Source organism: Thermobia domestica, chromosome 3 (assembly GCF_964235325.1).
Source record: "Thermobia domestica chromosome 3, izTheDome1.hap1.1, whole genome shotgun sequence".
Classification (NCBI taxonomy): Eukaryota; Metazoa; Arthropoda; class Insecta; order Zygentoma; family Lepismatidae; genus Thermobia; species Thermobia domestica.
Window position 1 is genome coordinate 58,343,229 of NC_137456.1, and position 19,933 is coordinate 58,363,161.

General features: G+C 35.8%; 1 protein-coding gene across 1 annotated transcript in view; it reads right to left on the reverse strand.

The window, feature by feature from the left end:
• The window catches only part of LOC145680411 (glycerophosphodiester phosphodiesterase 1), a 64,277-nt gene that overhangs the window by 43,562 nt on the left and 782 nt on the right, over positions 1–19,933 (reverse strand). Inside the window, exons 2-3 of the mRNA XM_081750921.1 lie at positions 9,275–9,450; positions 1,070–1,175 (exon numbers count right to left, since the gene is read on the reverse strand). Coding sequence (XP_081607047.1) covers positions 1,070–1,175; positions 9,275–9,450 — 282 coding nt within the window. The remainder of the gene's footprint in view (positions 1–1,069; positions 1,176–9,274; positions 9,451–19,933) is intronic.

A 19,933-nucleotide genomic window follows, 5' to 3' on the forward strand; every position in this document is an offset into this window, starting at 1 on the left:
GAGATTCGAACTTGGAGCTTCGGCTTACTGAGCAGACAGACTGGATAGCGTAGTGCTTAATGTTCAGCACGTGGAAAGTTGTTCATATGTTTTTTGAGTTTACCTAATTATTTCCACATCAAAAACCAGTCAAGTGAATTAATGTTATTACAGATCTTTGTCAACTCACGCCCACTTTCTTAAATGTCACTGAACAACTTAAAATATCAAAATGTATGAAGTAAGGCAGGTAGTATCTACAAAACGCTATTAAGTAAAGTAACGATCAATTAAAATATAATGGGCGCCCTGTTTCTTGTTACCTTACCACTTAAGATGGAACCAGCTTGGCGTTCCAAAACACATGTAAAATATTTAAGCTCCCCAAAGAAGGATTCATTGGTAAGTAGCCAATTTTTTGTTAAACAAACGATCGTTTCCAAATCCTTACTTATAGGCCAGAAATTTGGTTGCGCAGTTTATGACATCAGAACTGTTGGGCACCGAAATTTACGAAAGATCTTGAAAACAATTGTTAGTCCATATGATACTACTACATTGTGTATTGAATTGTTTCTTTCTACATTTTTTATATTCTTCATTAAATAATTAATTCAATATTAAAAAAAAAAAAAAAAAAAGTAAGCTTGGCGACGAGTTCTTAAGAACACTGAATCTTTTTTTTTTTTAAACTGAAACATATATTTCAACCTTCAAATACTGAAAAGCCTATTAACTTTGTATCTTACTTTTCAAAAATGTTCAGCACATTTTGTGAAGTAAAGATTTACTCATTTATTTATATTTTCTCTCATAATGGGTTCCTCAAGAAGTCAGGAACCAATACATTACTGTTTACCAGTAAGTAGAAGACACTGAAAAAGATGCCGTAAGGCATCGAAACGATTTCAAAGAATTCTTAAATCCCCGTGAACAAGATAAGAACGCTTATGCCGAAGTTACTTTATAATCCTTTACGTCTCTTATTTATACTTATTTAAATGTTTTCTTCTTTTTTCCTTTTCTGCATCATATTTTCAGAAGTATATTTTCCAAATTCAATGTTAGAACTTACTTGGTAAGAACTCACCTTCAGATCACTGTCCTTAATATCAATGAACATTCGCATTCCGAGTTTCAAACATTCTTCTACTACTTCATCAAGCCTGGGAACTCTTTCATCAGGGTAAGTGTCCCTATTAACGAAAAGAAGAAAGAAATACACGTGTATCTATAATAACAAATGAAAATCAAAATGATTTCTCTTACTTCAAATAAAGATCAGGTTCCTGAACAATCTTTTCACTTTTAACCTTGATTTTTTTTTTTTTTTTTTTTTTTTCAATAGTAAGTTAATTTTGTAGGATAGTATAAAATCATATCCGTGAACACTATAATAATACCAAAGCAATGATCACGACTGATAATCTATACATCTACTATGTCACTCTCCGTTTCTTTATCTGCACTACCCTGAAGAGGTTAATTAACTGCAAGTTCTGAGTGAGCCTCAAGATTTTGTTCTGTCAGACACGACAGCTTAGAATTCAAAGTTTAATAAAGCGCAGAAAAGAATCTCTCAACTGAAGCAGATAATAAATTTCTCTGATTTAAAATGTGCACTGACCTGGCCATGAAGTCGTTAAACTTTGCATACTGTAACGTGATTTTTAATTGTTGTCCTGTTTTCACAGAACTACAATTATTTTTTAATTCTTAAGTTTCGGACTTCAGTATACGTACCAAAGAAACCATCCATATGTTCCCTTTAAAACATCCATTTATTTTATTGCTCAAAATAAAACTTAAAATACTGAATGTAACTCCTGATAACAATATTTAGACTATAATTAATTCAACAGGCGATCAATTTTCCAAGAATTATGCTTCATTTCACGTATTATGATTTTATACTTTATTACACTTTAAAAATTAGTAATTAATTTCATCTGGACCCTTACATAATCAAAATCATGTTCAGGTTAGTAACAATATGTCAAAAGTGTTGTTATCCTTTCGGATTACTCTAGCAATGACCAACTAATAACAGATTATAGGCTATCACACCTTCACTTTATCTCAGCAGGCAATACATATTACAGCATTCTGGAATAACTTAATAACACACACAAATAGCTACAGGATCCACTATAACATCAAACAATTCAACATACCATAAAACTTATATTCCAGTACCTCATTAAATAAACTCAATATCTCTCAAAATCAATATTCATATTTTCTGTTTCTTTCCTTCTTTTTAATACACATAAACGGTCTTTCCATGCTACATAATCCTGTGATTATTAAAACATGATTTCAACCATCTATCGACGGAAAATACGTGACAAACAAAATTTTTGAGTTTCTATTAATGCAATAAATGAAGCTCAAATTTTAATGAAGAAAGAACAAATTAGTAACAAGCTGTAAATTGGTACAGATGTTTGGAATGATGTTCTAAACAACATACTAAAAGTCCTCTGAAATTCCACGTGACTTTCGCCACCATATTGGAAAATGGCCGCTGGAAAGGTCAAATGAACAATACCCAGGTAAAAATAGCAACATTTTCGCTATAGTTGAACATAAAGAGATAAACTTAGTGTAGTTTTATAGAGCATAGATAACAATATTTTTTTTATAGAGAAACATTTTTTCATAAAACTCATTTTTTAGAAATATTTAGCTCTAAATTCTAAAATTCTAAAAACTACCGTCAAACTGATTTAAAATTTTATTGAACTTAGGAAGTAATTATTAACAAGTTAAAATTTGACATAGATGTTGGTAAACATTATTTAAATGACACACTAGAATCCCACAACCTCTTCGTATTGGAAAATGTCCAAATGTCGGAAGTAATTTAAAGATGATATTTTAAGTGAAATACAAAATCTGGACCGGGCTAAATATTTGAAAACCTGTAAATGCAGTTGATCCGAAGTCAATTGGGATCAATGCTAGTGCAAGGGGGAAACATATGACGTGTTTCAGGCTGTCGTCCGCTATTTGGTAGCCGCCATCTTGGAATCAACTTGTTTATTTTAAATGGCAACATGGTCGTGTGACATATTAAACAATATCCTCGTACGAAGAGAAACCCAACGGTAAGGTTATTTTTCCAACCCCTGCAACAGTTTTGAAGCTGTGAATAGATTTAGGATATGCTATGTGCGAAGTTTCGAATTGAAGGATGAAGACAAAGTAAGAAACAAGCTTTGTAACATCTCACATTACGTATTCTTTAATAACCAGGAAAAGAGAGAGCTAACACACATAAGACAAATACTATCACATGACATGTTCAATATGCCTACCGTTCTGTTTTTTGCACATACTTAACTGTGTGACCCAGTGCTTATGCATTCTGCGAAGCATAGTTTGTGATATTTGTTCACAGGCCGTGATGATCCTCCTTTTCAGGTAGCCAATGTCATTAATTTTACACTGGTAGATAATAGTTTAAAGTGCCCCCAAAGATAGAAATCCAACAGAGTTAGATCGGGGAACCTTGCTGGCCACTCAACTAGTCATGCCGACCTATCCAGCAACCGGAAAAATGTTTATTGAGCCATCGATTAAATTACGACCATAATGTGGCTGTACCCCATCTTGTGGCCAATATTGATGAAACCACCCTTCTTTGCTCAACAAAAGTATCACAGCAGTGTTTTCAAACATATCTCCATATTGTGCAGCATCCGAGGTCCCATCAATGAAAACAGCTCCAATAAGTTTTTCGCCCCATATTGCACACCACACTTTATTACTTTACTGCACTTTTTATTTACTTTTGCCACGACTGACTAGATTACCAGAAAGGTTATAAAAAGGGGTTTATTCCTGGTGCTGACGAGAGCATCTTGGATGGTGTAGTTATTGAAGAATGCAGTAGTAGAGCAAGTTTCTCCGAATGATCAGACACATGATAGAGCGTTTCTAGCTCCTTAAGTGGAGATGTTACTGTTCGTTGGTTTGGTAAATACGTTAATTTCCATGACATTCGTTGACAGCAAAGTCAAGGTAAGTTACTGTTTGTTTGGAAGAAGAACCAGGTAAATTTTACGGGATTCTTAATTGTTCAGAAACTTTGCTCTATATTAGGAAAATGTCATTTATGAATCGAACCCACTGACAAGTTAGAAAAAAATGAATTTGAGTTTTTAAGTTCCAAAGTAATGTTCTTTACGCTAAGTGAAACGGATAATTAACGAAGGTAACTGTTGGAATGCAAATGCGGGAGGAAACGGTAGAATCCCAAGTAAATCTACGGACACGATGTTATCCACAACGAACTCACCATGGTCTGTGATCGAACCAGAGACCCTGTACATCATAGGTGAGTGCTCTACCTCTGAGCCACTGTACCTCCAGATAACATGTTACAGTATTGATGGGCGGAGAATTTGCTGTCCCACGAGGTATATAAAGACACACTTCGCAAAGCCATTTATTTGTTGGTAGTGGTATGAATGTGAAATTGAACATAGGTGTAGTACTCAAGAGTCCTTTACTAATTTTGAAGGAAGCGACGATGGAGTGGAATCTGGCCTATAAATCTACTAGCCACTGCGGACGCTGGAATTGTATTTGGTGGTTTGAGATCGGTGATAGAGCTCCTGACTAAAATGGGATCTCCGGGGGCACGATGGCTCAGTGCTAGAGCGCTTACCTCTGGTGGGTGGGATCCTTGATTTGATCACTGCCCAACTAAGTTTGTGGTGGAAAATATCGCGTCCGTAGGTTTTCTCGAGGTTCTCCGTTTTTCTCTCACAATCCCATTTCCACTAATTTTTTCATCATTCACTTGTCTTAATTATCCGTCTCCGTTATCCTAAAAAGCATAATCATGGGAAGCTAAACTGAGATTTCATTTAAATGGTTTCTGATCTTTTCTATAATGGAGGAGCCTGAATGTAAAGTTGCAGATTTCAATCGAGGAAAGTAGATATGTTTCGGTGGGATGCCATTACATGTAACAATCGTTCTTTCTGCATCATTGGCTTTGTAGAGTTTAGTACAAAATAGAAGTTTCTAGGAATATGGTATAAAGTTAAGTTCTGATATTTATGATTACTGGAATGGTGAGAGATGTGTTATCTTTACCGGCAAGATAGAATGTAACCGAAATGAAAATGCTGCTCTGGATGCTGGATGTGTGGAACAACAAGAAGAGACAGAGGGAATAATGAGAGAGTGAAAGGAACCACCAATGTTATAGATATCTAAGAAGATAATAGAAAGAAAACTTTAGATATATGGTCATCTAATGAGAGAAAAAAAAGCAACTATGTAGTCAGAAGAGTGATAATAATGGAAATGTTTGGGACGAGAGGTACAGGAAGAACAAGAAGGAAATGGGTGGTTTTTGCATGCACTCCGCTTTGATGAAGCCGAAAACGCCTGCAACAAAAATTCTCTTTTATGTGTGCAACACAGACGAAATGATTACAGTTAAAAATGCGGTTATTAAAGATTAATAATCGTCCATTTAATTAAATCGTCTGTTTTAGATATGCCATTAGGACAGAGATTAACGGCACAAAGTAACATTGAAATATGAGCAAGGGCGTCGAAAAATTACTAGAAATATTTAAATCTGTTAGGAAATTTTACTCGGAGACACGTCATGGATCATGAGGTGGGGACATCTTCATTATATGCAGGATGTATCAAAAGTCCGAGGTTGTAGGCCAACTCCCTTATGAGTAAAGATATGAAAAAATAGAAAGAGGAAAATTGTTGAAAATAAATAGTTTTCAACCTAAAATAGTGGAATTTTTCCAATCGTACCAGGTAAGGAGCCCTATGATAAATGAAAAAGCAATGGTGCCAGTTCAGCACGTTGTTCCCTTGCGCCCTTACCATACCAACAATACAACATTGTTGGGAGTCGGATTCGAGCTGTTTGAGGTTCCCTCATATAATAATGTGCTAGCTCCCCGTGTCATTTGTGTGTGTGTTTTTACGTTCGTTGGAACAGCTTGTTAAAACTAGAAATGATGTTTCATTTAACATAGATTGCTGTATCAGTGTGGAACATAACGGCTTATCCAATTGGAAAAATTCCACCATTTTAATTGAAAACTCCTACTTCCAATGACTTTTCTGTCTCACACACAGAGTAGAAAAGTACACGACTGGACTGGGACTCAAGCCCAGCATCTCCGGCATACTGTGCCGATGTGTTTAACCACTACACCACCTAATCCGTTTCCCAGAACAGCCACCCACTCTCCTACTCCTGAAGTCGGTGCTCTCCAGTTAGACCACATGACATGTACCACATCCTAGCTGTTGTGCTTCGACAATCCAGTGTCCGTATATTAAGAATACCTGAATTTTATATATATCAATGAAAGGATGAAATAACCGATTTAAACTTATTTTTACGCACCAGAGCCTCTGTAAGCGTGAATTCAATAACACACAAAGGATGAAAAAGTGAATGACTGGATCGTGACCGGACACTTTTTTTATTTTTTATTGTTTTTTATACCCCCATTTTATCTTATATTATTTACTCACAACCGAGTTGGTTTGAGTACCCGGACTCTTGATACACGTAACGTGTATACTAAATTACGACATTCCTAAAAAATATTCATCATGTAAGGCTACTTTTACAAATTGCCAGCACGACTAATCTATAAGGGCTGGAATAATAAAAACACCAAACACACAGAAACTCGAGATTTGAGGTGCTGTACTGAGTTCAGATTGGGGGGAGGGAATAAAGGTACCTCAATGGTAAAGCGTTTACCTTTGGTGCGAGGGGGGTGCTGGTTCGATCTCAAGCCATGTGGGTTTGTACAGGGCAACATCGTTGAGTTGATTTTGAGTTTAACGTCCCGTTCAGCAGCGAGGCTATATGAGACGTGGACCTACTGATTAACGTGGAATCCGAACCACATGAGCTCCCGCCGGGAATCGAACCCGGGTCTCCCACGCCAAAGGCGCGTACGCTAACCGCTTAGCCACGAAGGAGCTCCAGGGCAACATCGTATCCGTGGGTTTTCCCGAGGTTCTATTCTCTCTTCCCACATTCTCATTTCATTGACTATTTTATTGATCATCTGTCTCTATTCACCTGAAGGGCATAAAAGTGAACGTTAAACTAGAAATTCCATTATACTTTTTTATTTATTTATTTTTCATTATGCCCTAGACTTTTCAGTATAGTTATATCATTGTATGTAGTTACACGCGCTTAAAGAACATTTAATCTATGCATGTAAAAATGAAAGTGACTATGTTTGTGACTTAACTCGTGAACCACCCAACCAATCTCGATCAAAATTTCAACATAGATGAGGTTCTGGCTTTCTTCTTTTTTTTTTCTTTTTTTTTTATCATTTCACTTTGACGGTGCAAATTAGGGGAGGGAGATATTTTAAAATGATCGAAAATGACCCATATTAATGTCGAATCCATAGTTTTCTGGGTCGCTGAGATGAACAGTGGTACTTCCAATGCCGTTTAAATTTAAATTCAGCCCCGCAACTTGAAGGGGATGGATATATATATATATATATATATATATATATATATATATATATATATATATATATATATATATATATATATATATATATAAAGAGAAAATGTTCATATGGACCCATGGCGAAAAGTGCATAGTTTCAGAGCTAGGGCTGTCCAAAATCGCGAAAAAGCTAAATTTCAATAGGCCCTATTTCGAATTCCAAAAACTGTGGATGGTCGTTCTTATCAGCGTAAAGAAAGCCACGCATACACAATCCAAAAGAGCAATTTCATCAATTGTCAATAGATGTAGAGGGATTCCCTACAGGGTGTAATTCTCAGATATGTTTTCAATAGATTTTTCAGATATACCCTGATTTCAAGTAAGGTCCAAAGTAGGCAGAAGGTAAACCTTGACAACAATGGACATCCAATGCTTCGGAGGGAAGGCGAAAATGTTAGGAACCGGCAGCTCCATGTTTCTCTGTGTTCGGAATAACGTGTGATATGTATTTTGTCACGGTATATTTAACGTTTTCTTCACTTATAATCGTGAAACAAATCATCGCACCATGCGTTTTCCCGAGCACGAGAGATCGTGCTGCTGACGATCCTTAACACTTCCGACATCTCGCCAAAGGATTCCTTTGTCTACTTTGGACCAATCATAAAGTCAGAGCATATCTCAAAATTCGGTTGATGGCATGTCTGGGAATTTCACACTGCATGGAATAATCTGTACACCCATTGAACATTAACGAAATATGCATTTTTGGATTGCGTATGCATGACTTCCTTTACGCTGATAAGGACCACCATCCATAGTCTCTCGAATTTGAAATAGGGCCTCTTGAAATTTGGCTTTTTTAAGATTTTGGACAGTCCTAGCTCTGAAACTATCCACTTTTCGCCATAGGTCCATATGAACTTTTTCTCTTATTTTGATGTGAGGAATCACTTCTTAAAGTTTGTCGGTATAGTTCATTAATGCCCTGTGTATATATATATACACACAAATGATTGGAAATACCCGATGGGGCGCGGTGGCTCAATGGTAAAGCGTTCACCTCCGGTGTTTGGGGTCCCTGGTTCGATCCCAGCTCGCGCCGTGTGGACTTTGTGGTGGACAAACACCGTGCTCGTGGGTTTCTGCAGGGTTCTCCCGTTTCCTCCCACTTTCTTTATTCCACCATTTCATTCATCTCTCATCATCACCGTCTCCTTTAGCTTAATCGGCATAACCGTAGGATGTAAAACTTAAAAAAAAAAAAAAAAAAAGAAGAAAGGAAATGACTGATGTTACAGTCGAATCCATAGTTTTCGGGATTGCTGAGATGAACAGTGACATTTCCGATGCCGTTTAAATCTAAATTCAGTCCTTTATGTCCAAAATTAAAAGTTTTTCCCCGTGCGAAAACGGGTATTCTGCTAGTACATAAATAATAGTAGTAATACAATATAGTGAAAGTTAATTCTACGTTACTGTGCTGGAACGAATATGTATTAAATTTACAACAAAACCGAACAGAGGAAAGTATCTAATTTACTATTAATCAGGAACCTTGTTGTTGGATTTTCTGTGAAACTCTATACATAATTAATTACATCGGGTGTATCAAAAGTCCGGGGGCACACGCTATCTTCGTTATGAATAAAGATACGAAAAAGTGGAAAGAGAGGAAAATTGTTGGAAATAGATTATTTTCAATCTAAAATGGCGGAACTTTTCCAATTCTTCCATCTGTTTCACGGTATTTAGCAAATTACATTGACAATTATATTAAGTTAAGATGGTAAAATTATAACTTACACGAACGGATGTTTCGATGAAACATTCAGGCGTTTGACTTCCTCATACGTCAAGAATTTAATCTCTCCAGTCTCATCAGTAAGCCGGTCTACCGTACTATCATGGAAGACAATCGGTACGTCATCAGCAGTCAAAGCAACATCAAATTCCACCGCCGTACAACCCCTGTCCTTGCACTGAAATATAATAATAATTTATCACAATTAATAATAGAAATAAGTTAATTTAAGACTAATTCCGCAGACGATCATCTATATCGGGGATTTAATTACATTCAATTTCTTTACATTATGTTCTTCTATATTAAATATTTAACACTCATGACATGGATTAATTAACTATTACACTATTACGTTTTAGTTTATTTTTCATGTGATTTAACTGGATGTATTTATATATTCGAAAATTAACACGTTAATTCTGTTCCTTTGAATAAGAATAATAAGTTGCAGCATTATCGATTTTTCATTTGACGAATTGCTCTTGCTCCTCTGTTGCATGAAAGAAATACACTCCTGTTAGACCGACATTATAGAACGCAATATGCTTGTATTCTACCTCACCTGAAATAACTAACTAATTCTATGGCCTATGGAACGCAAAGGTTCAATGCCGCGTTCACAAAAGCTCTCCACTGACTTCTATCCATAGCCAATTGGACCCAGTCTCTACTTTGTATTCCTATTTCTGCGAGATCCATCATAATATTGTCGTCCCAATGGTCTTCCTAATAGTTGTTTCCCGATTGGTCTTCCAGTTAAGACTTTGAAAGCGTTCCTACTTTTTTCCATCCTGGCTACATGACCCGCCCACCTGAGTCTCCTAAACTTGATGACCCTAACAATGTTTGGTAAACCGTTTAAATTATGTAGTTCCTCATTATGAAGTTTCCGCCATTTCCCATTCCCGTTTCTCTTGGGTTCGAATATTCGTCTCAGGATTTTATTCTCAAATACTTTCAGTCTACGTTCTTCTCTCAGAGTACGCGACCATGTTTCGCAACCATATAGCATAAGACACATGATTATCGTTTTATATATTTTAAGCTTCAAATTCCTCGACAGAATTCGCAACGACAAGATATTTTGAACTCAATAATAACACAAATTCATTGCTTTTAGTCGACATTTAATTTCTTCATGAATATGGTTTTCGTCTGTTAATACTTATCCTAGATATTAACAGACGAAATGCTTTACGAATTATTAGGAGGATAATTAATTTCGAACTCCTGGCTCATATCTTGATTACATACAAGTAGTTGTAAACGAGGGATCTCCAATAAGATTTTACATTTTTCCTTAAACAAGTACTCCACTGTGAAGAACTTCTAGCCATGTCAAGCACTATACTGTTACATTGTAATCATTTAGGTGAGTCGTACCAGTTGGCCTTTCAGTACAAAGTTCACTCCTGAAATTTTGAGAAATTAAAAAAATCAAATACATATACTTCAGGTGAATCTTAATTTGCTAGTTTTAGCAATGAACTTTGTAGAGAAACGCCAATCGGTATGACTAACCTACGTATTTACTAATATACACTAAATGCTAGGATATATATCAAGTGCTGTTAAAATTCGAATATTTCATTATTCGAATATTGAAAATGAAAATTCGAATAACGAATATTAGAATAATTCGTAACAGCTCTAGTACATACCACTAAATAAATTGTACAACTCACCTCTGTATGCAAATAAAAATGTAGTACTTATGTGTAATTTCGATTCTCTCTGGAATCTTTCTTAGTAAAATTTCTCTAGGTTGCAGTTATTTTCAATTGAAAATACAAAAAGTCACGACGATACACATGAAAATAATTTAACATTATTAGCTTATATCTACTGAGAAGTATGAATATACATGGAAGAGTAAATTTTTTAAGATTCAGGTCAACAACTTAAGTGAGTAAAAGTTATAAGGGTTTTTATTTTGATAGTTAAATTTAAGATACGACATTAAGAGGGACGATTGTAATATACTAACATATATAACGACGTCTCCTAAACATAAACAGTTACACTCATAATTGGAATTTCAAATTCCGATTATATGCTAACACGCTCAGGAATTTTAAGAATAATTTTACTTACATGCAATTGTGATTCTTGAAAATCCCTTGAGCTTTCTAGCTTTCAGGTCTACCTTAGAGCCTTGTTCACGAAGGACAAAAGCAGGAGGAAAAAAAAAAAAAAATAAAATAAAACTATCACGAAAAGAAAGGGAACGGACTCACTAGCGTGGAGAAGTGCGAAGAATGTCTGTTTTAGCTGTAAGTCACACGTCAAATGGTGGAGCAGCACACTTGACATGTTACTAGCAGCTAAGACAAGGGATTCTTCGCACTATTCCATCCCGGTTCTGTAACTTTTGTTTCTTTGATATTTTATTATTTTTCCTCCTGTTTTTATTTTCCGTGGCCAAGGCTCTAGGGGAGAGCCGAAAGCTCGGAAGTACAAGGGAGTTTCAGGAAACACAATTAACTGCATATAAGTAAACGGAATTTCAAAGATTATGAACAGAATTTTATACGTGAATAAGTGCGTAGAGTAACAAGTGATATTACTACACAAATTATTTTTTGGATGATACTATTTATTTCGAGTCTTAAAGACATATTTTTATCACAGATAACTATATGAGAAAACAAGAGCAACATAGAGTTGTGTTACCAAGGAAGGTTCCAAGAAAAGCCGAAATTGTATAAAAATATTACATTTTTATTTAAAGAGAGTACAAAGGTGAGTGCTACTACCCCAAGTGCTCGTCTTCCTTATAAATGTTTCGAGAGTAAACTACATGTTACAACACAAACGTAAAACCTTACAGAAGACACCTTGCTCAAAGCTAATTCGATCTCAGCAACGACATCAAAATTAATTATCGCATACCAATGATTTACAAGGTATTTCAGGTATGTTTTAAGTTAAAATTGGACATTTTTCTTTTTTACGTTATGACTTTCAGTACAGTATATTAATAATACTGAGACGTAAGTACATACAAAAACTGAAAATAAATAAATAAATAAAAAAGAGAGAGAAGAAAAACTGGTTATGCATCATTCAATTATAAACAAATATACTTCTTAGTTTTCACTTACTTTCCTTTTTTCATTTATTTATTTATTTTTTATTTATTATTAACGCTCATTACGTTCTTTAACTAACAATAAACATAAAGGTAGCAGTCTACTGTGTAAGAAGTTCAAAATAAAGGATTATGTTCTAAATATAACTGTGCAGTTACGGTTGCACTTAGTAATCCTCAACTCGTAAATTTGACCACTCTAAAGTTTAAAACAGTACCCAATTGTGGTGGAAATCCTAATTATGAAAGAGAAACACCTCAGTCACGCTAAATTTCTGATAGTAAACAGTCATGCTAATAAATGTCGCTAGCGTGTATAGGCCATTTGCTGATTTAAAACTATTCTGATGATTTAATTGCAACTTAAAAATTGTACTGTTTCAATTTAATTATTTCAATATGGATAGTGATACACATTAAGCACAAACATGTCCTGCTGTTTATTATTAGGACTAAGGCCGTAGCTATACCTAGATTTGAGTATTAATATTTGTGTAACCGCATATTAGTTGGTGGGCACATTAGAAACAAAATGTTACATGTAAACAATTAAGCACGACTTCAAACTAGAAAGGTGTTGTGACAAAATTAGGTAGCACTGTGAACATCTTGGAAGTGAATTATGGAAGATAGATGCTTGTCAAAAAGTACTGGAAAGACCTTAATCCAGCAATGGATGAACAATTGTTGATAATGGTATGTATGCGTTTCAAATGTAAACAGGGTGGACTGATTTAAATCAGTCTGATTTAAATCAGTCTGATTTAAATCACTTCATTTTTTAAATAAAAATCGTTGATTTAAATCAAATTCCGAAATAAATTAATTTAAAGTGAAAATAAGTAAAATCCCGTTTCTGTTCTGTTATTTCGATTATGGAAGTTAATAATCATAATACAATGAGACTCAAATGTACAGTACCGTATAGTATGAAAACAAGTGTCATGCAAAGGATGATTAGGGAAAATCCCGTTTTGAACAGGTAACGGAGCAATCCTGCTTTCTTCTTTTCGTAACATTGGGTTTGGGTTTTAAAATCGTCAACTATTCCAACGGGGAAATCACCATCGACATTTAAGACGAAAATTCTTTTTTGTGCGTGTCTGTTTGTTTGTTCCCAGATAATAGCGCGTATTTAGAGGGGACCTATCCCCACTCCATTTTTTTTTTTAATTTTATAACTTTAGGCGAAATTTATGTATTTCATGCCGCAAGCTACTTAATACATTTAGTACACCCCTTAGTATTTCCCAGTTGATTTTGAGATCTGTGCGTTAACACAGGGGAATCCAGAGGGGATCAAAATTTAAAAAAGTTAAAGAAATGCCGATTACTCTCAAATTTTCCCGCTTTAGGGACATGATAGGGAAATGTGAATGTTACCGTTTCAAAAGCTGTTCTATTCTAAACAGAGTGATGTATGTACCATTATCCTAGGATAAATAGGGATGATGCTGTAGCTGCTTGACTGAAAGTCTATAATTTACCTTTAAAAAGAGCCATAATTTAAAAGTGTTAAGAAACATTGTTTGGGATAGGTATAGGTTAACGACTGGGCATAATTCAACCCCAATACTTTCACTTAAATGGCATAATTAGCATTTAATACTAATTCCTAATGCTTTTTCTTCAGTTTGGAACTTGTATTATACGAGGAGAAAGATTTGATTTAAATAAAAAAAATCTATTTAAATAAAAAAAAATCAACAAAAATGACTTTTAAAAAAAAAAAATCATGATTTTTTCCCACCCTGGATGTAAATAACCCTCACCACTATACTCATGTGATTTCAGTTCTCATTCTTGATATCTAACCATTTGAGATTAAGAAATAATCGCTTATAACTTATTCCGAGAGATCATATATTTAATCCTGTAGCTTTAAGAATTTCTAAGAACAAAGCTAAACAAACTAAATCTTGCTTGTTCCTGGGTATAAATGGGCAAAATTTACTGTTGTGTCTAGGTATAACAAACGGTTTAGCGGGAGCCGCGGTGGCTCACTGGTAGAGCGTTCACCTCTGGTGCTAGGGGTCCTGAGTTCGATCCCAGCCCCCGCCAAGTGAACTTTGTGGTGGACAAACACCGTGTGCGTGGGTTTTCTCGGGGTTCTCCCGTTTCCTCCCACTTTCTTCATTCCACCATTTTCATTCATTACTCATCATCACCGTCTCCTTTAGCCTAACCGGCATAACCGTGGGACGTAAAACTCAAAAGATTTCATTTCAAACGGTTTAGCGAACTCTAAATATTTTAACCACCGGTTCTGGTGAACCGGCTGTATAGAACCACTGTGTACAATGGTTCAAAGGCTTGGGCGAAACACGTAGTAATAATAATAAATGAAATGTCCGTAACGAAATCGATGTTTTAAATATATACCACATTCATAAGTGTATAATGCGTATCTTGTTTTTGATAGGTACGAACAAAAATCAAAGATACTAATTTAATAAATGGATCACCAATTAAGAATTTCACAAAGAGTGTTAGAGTTCGACAGTACTTTTTAACTGTATTTCCTTTGACGAAATATATCCTTCAGGAATGAACGTTAACACGTATCCTCTGGAAAAAGTGGAATTATTTCAATTATTTTATTTACTACATCTACACTCGGGGCAACTTTTATCGCTAAATCTATGTGTTGTATGCAATGACTTACTGAAAAAGTGCATGATTTTATATAACTGTCAGAAATATTCCGTAAGAACCTTTGCATAATGAGGCATAACTTCTTAATGATTAGAGCTATTTTTTTTAAGGTACTTGTGTCTTTCATGCAGAGGTGATATACCAAAATTTCATCCTTTGTTTATAGATATGCTCACAACGGAGAGAAGAAATACAGAGCCGCACTCGCGAACGGCCGATCACTTAATTCCTGTACAAGACCGCGATCACTCAGTCACATCTCCTCGACGCAAATTTTTCCCTGTGTACAGAGATGAGACTTTGGACAGCAGCAATATCCAGCGATGGGTACAAAACTTCCACAGTGGTGGTTTCAGTCTGATAGACCAACCACAGTCCGGCAGCCCATCAACTGCAGTGAGCGACGTTAGCAAAGATCATACCGATCAACTCATCAGTACCGACAGATGTTTACAACCACACGACAGTTCGTTGAAGGGACTGGGTTATCTATCATTAATACAGGTTTTAGGTTTGAGCCCACTGAGTGCCAGACTTGCTCACAAGAGAACAGAAAGCAAAGAGGAAGGAAATTTGTCTCGAACTCCAGAATCGATGTTTTAGAACGTGGCGCAACAATTGATAAGGATCGACATTGTCACTGGCAAAGCTCTGACGTATTCTAAAGAAGTTTGGGATAGACCGGAGCTCCAAATAAAGTCATCAAAAGACACAAGATAATGCGAGGCCCCACTCTGTCAATTACACACAGCAACAAAATAATAAGTCTGGGATAGAAAGTGCTCCCTCAATCTCCTTATAGTCCGGATCTGACTATACTTGTGTGAACAGTGCATTTCCAGATAATGCAGTTCTGAAGCGGGTACGTGAATTCACGAAAGTGGTCGGATATCAATTGATGTTTTGCTAAGCACTGGACGCTAAGGTTGTGTAACAATCCCTAAAAACATTGCCGGTGTCAAGAACTGGTAATGGAGAACACCTGCATCCAGGGGCGGCTTGCCTATAAGAGCTGCAGAACTACCAGCTATTTTAGTGGAATAAATGTATTTTCAATTAAGTTGAATTGTGTTTAATTTAATCAAGGTAATAAATAACATGTAATGATATTTGGTCTAAGAGTGTCCTGAAATTGTGCTGCTGGATATGCTACATAGCGTACAATTACTGGAAATACCTTCTGAAGCTTAATAATATTGCAAGAGCTGTGCACGGATTGCCCTATACTTTAGCATTGAGACCAAAATCTTCACCAGCCGCACTGTATTACGTTTTCCTTGTTTGTTAGATAGGATTTACTAGAGCTGCACTTCCAGCAGCTCAGAACTCACGAATACTTCCGAAGAAGCCGAAGACACACGACGTGATGTACATGAGGCGCCCTTCTCTTGTTTTTTATAACGGAGTTCAGTGTAATTGTTGCGCGCTTTAAAAATAATGGTATTCCATGTTCGAGTTTGTGAAAATTTTCTGAACAAAACACAATTTGTGTGACAATTTTAAGGAAACCATAAACCTTTTGGAAATTCTTCTAACTACCCCAACGACAATAGGTGAAGCAGAACGTTACTTCTCTAACTTTAAACTAGTTAAAACATTTTTGGGAAGCACAATATGTCAGGAAAGAATCAATGCTTTGGCTGCCTTATCAATCGAGCGTGATATCATATCCACTACGCCGAACTTGAATGAAAGAGTAATAGGACATTTTGTACAGCAGAAGTCACGTCGGATAGACTTCATTTACAAACGATAAAATATCTATAATTCAGTAGATTAATAAAATTTCTGCCTGTAGACATTACGTGAATCCGAAGTTGTTATGGTATCTGAAAACAGAATGTTTCTTACGGTATGAATATGTATTTTAAAAATTTGTTACACACAACAGTGGTGTATTTAGAGGGGAGCTATCGGGCTCAAGATCACCCGAAATTCATTAAAACTTGTAGGCATCCCAAAGGAAAAATTAAGTGCTTATTCATATGCTGTGTATAGCTCCTCCCGAAACAAAGCCCTAAATATGCCACTGACAACCAATAATCAAAACAATAGTGTTTTGCTTGCTATACACTAAAGTTGTATATATATTTGTTAATTTCAATTATAATTGTCATTTATAACGATTAGAGTGCTGAAAGATGATGCTGGTTCGTGTACATTTTATAATTAATAGCTGTAAACGGGAAATTTAATATACAAAAAACAAACTCTGCAGAACTACCTCAGACTATGGTATCGAGCCGCTACTGCCTGCATCCCAATACGGTTGTCGCATGGCGATGTGGAACGCATATTGACTGATCACCTAAAGTTGAGAAAGGTCAGTAAACGCTGAGTCCCTAGGCAGTTGAACGAATTGAAAGAAGCCGTTCTGAAAGACAACTGCCCATGACATGCTTACAAGAAACAATGCTCCCAATTTTCTGACTCCGTGATCACTATAGATGAAATGTTTGCTTCCCTGTTCAATCCCGAAATAAAACGTTCCTTTGGTGCGCACTTTTTTACAGGCAATCTCATTGGTTGCCTACATTTTCTGTTAAGACTAGTTTTATATCCACGAGTCCAATACGGTACTTATGTCGGAACGAATTATATTAGTGGATTCGTCCCACGACACAGTCAGTTTCGTGAACCTGCTAGGTATAGCAATTCTGATTACATAATACATGAGGAAGTAAGTCAATTCGCAGTTACGTATTCATCTCGAAAATTACAACTATATGAACATGTGTATGAACGTGTTTGTGCCCTATACGTCCTTGACTCCATTGCAGTATGAAATTATATATTAACTAGACGCGACATCAACAGCAAATGTAAGGAATAGAAACAGGCAATGCCATACACATAACAGTAGTAATAATAATAATAAAATAAAATATTGCAGTTTCTAATGAATTTACATTTAAGCAATTTACAATTCGACTTACTAAGAGTTAATAGAGAGCATAACTTAACGTAAGTTAAGGGATATTGTACACACGTAAGACGTAAACAGAAGGACACAAACTATTCGTATTTTGTAGCCCTACCTTCCTATAGAGAAAGAAAATTGAGAATGACTCATTAAAAACACAGGATTTGAAAATTCTACCAACAGAAGTTATTGAACTGTTGCGATTTCAATCGAGCGCAAACAAAACTCATTATGCATGATTCCTAAGCTTTTTTTTTTTTTTTCAATGCTATTCTGTTTTGATGATAATCTATTGATAGGTACTACATATTTTAAGGCAATTCTGAACATAGACATATACTAAGAAACACGACTAACGAAAATAATTATAATTACGTTAAGGTTAATATTTCGGATTAAATTCCAAAGTTGGTCGTCCGTGTCTAGCAAAATTTTGAAAATTTACCGGGAAGAACTGGATAATCTGCTCGTTTGTGTGTTTGATAATATGTAAGGCGAGCGGAAGTGCATATAATCATGGAACTAATGGGTAAGAGGAGGGAACTATTTCCCGCAAGATTGTATTGTGGAAAAGTAACGAGCATTTGTATTATGAACATGCCTGCAGGTGTACAGAGACACTCTAGTTGGTATCCTTACGCAGAGACGAGAACTTACACTCTATTAGTTTTAACAAAATAGGTCCAAAGGGTTCTCGGTTTTACCAAACAGAAAATTTATACTTAAAATACGATGTAAAACATTTTCGTGAACGAATGAGAGTGTAAACACTGTCAGTGCACAGTATATTAAACTGAATTTCGACTGTTAGTGAAAACATTGTATGTGCAAATATGCTCTTCTACTATCCTCGTTTATTCGTACACCCCCGTTGCTGACGCGCCTGATCCCTACGGGCACATCTCCTCATTAGCAGTAGGCCCCCATGCTGCGCTCCTGCCCTGACTCTGTTAGATAGCGTTCGTTCTTTTTTTTTTAAGTAGCCACCTACCAAAAGTTGGTTCGTGTTTTATATGCTGTAGTTTTTATTTAATACGTCCACACTATTTATACTGAGTCCTTCTAAAGTCAATCTCCAAGTAGCCTAGTAATGGAGCTCCTCATTCAGTGCATGCTCTAAAATAAATACAAAGCTTTAACCTAACCTGAAAATGTAAGAAATGTGTCAAAATTTGGTGGAATCGTCTGCTTGACTAATGCCGGTTCAAACATTCCCCAAAATTAATCTACCCTACTTATCCCTCCCTACCTTTCTCTACTCTATTATACTCATTTAAAGCGGTCCTAAAAATTGTTGATTTTTAAATTTTCGTAGCTATTATTACGCTTTTTGTCGAAAACCAAGCGGACGAACAATTTCGGAATAAATCCCATAACTTTAATTCAAGTTTTGAAGCTTATTTTGGAGGGTTTATTATTATTACTATTATTAAAAAAAAAAAAAAAAAAACCGGGGAATTTTAGACTTGGGAAAATTCCAAATAGGAAAAGAATGTAATTAAATATTTGCAAGAGTATAAGTCACTGAAGTGTGATTTAACGTGTCAGAAACATATGAGATTAACAAATAAAATTAATCAGTTGATAGCTTAACATGGTACGCGTTAAAGATGTGAAAAAATGCAAAGAAAAGAAAAAAGAATACTGCTGAAAATTGCAGCGGAAGGTACGTTAGTTGTCATACGTACTTTACTCACAATCGCTGACGCGCCTGCTTAAGGTCGCTCCCACTCACCTCCGCTTGGGCCCCCTTTCTACGCTTCTATATTGACTCTTTCTAGTGGCCACCTAGCACAGTCGGTTTGTGTTTTGTGTCCGTTTTATTCTCAGCCTTCCTAAAGTGAATCTCCACCCATTAATGCAGCTCCTCCCTTAAGAAATACTGTCCAATGCAATAAGAGTGCATTCCCTATTAAGAAGTTCACTTTTGAATAATAGAAGTATGCCCCACGGATTGAGTATAGCCCGCTCCCCCCAGTGATTTTTAAC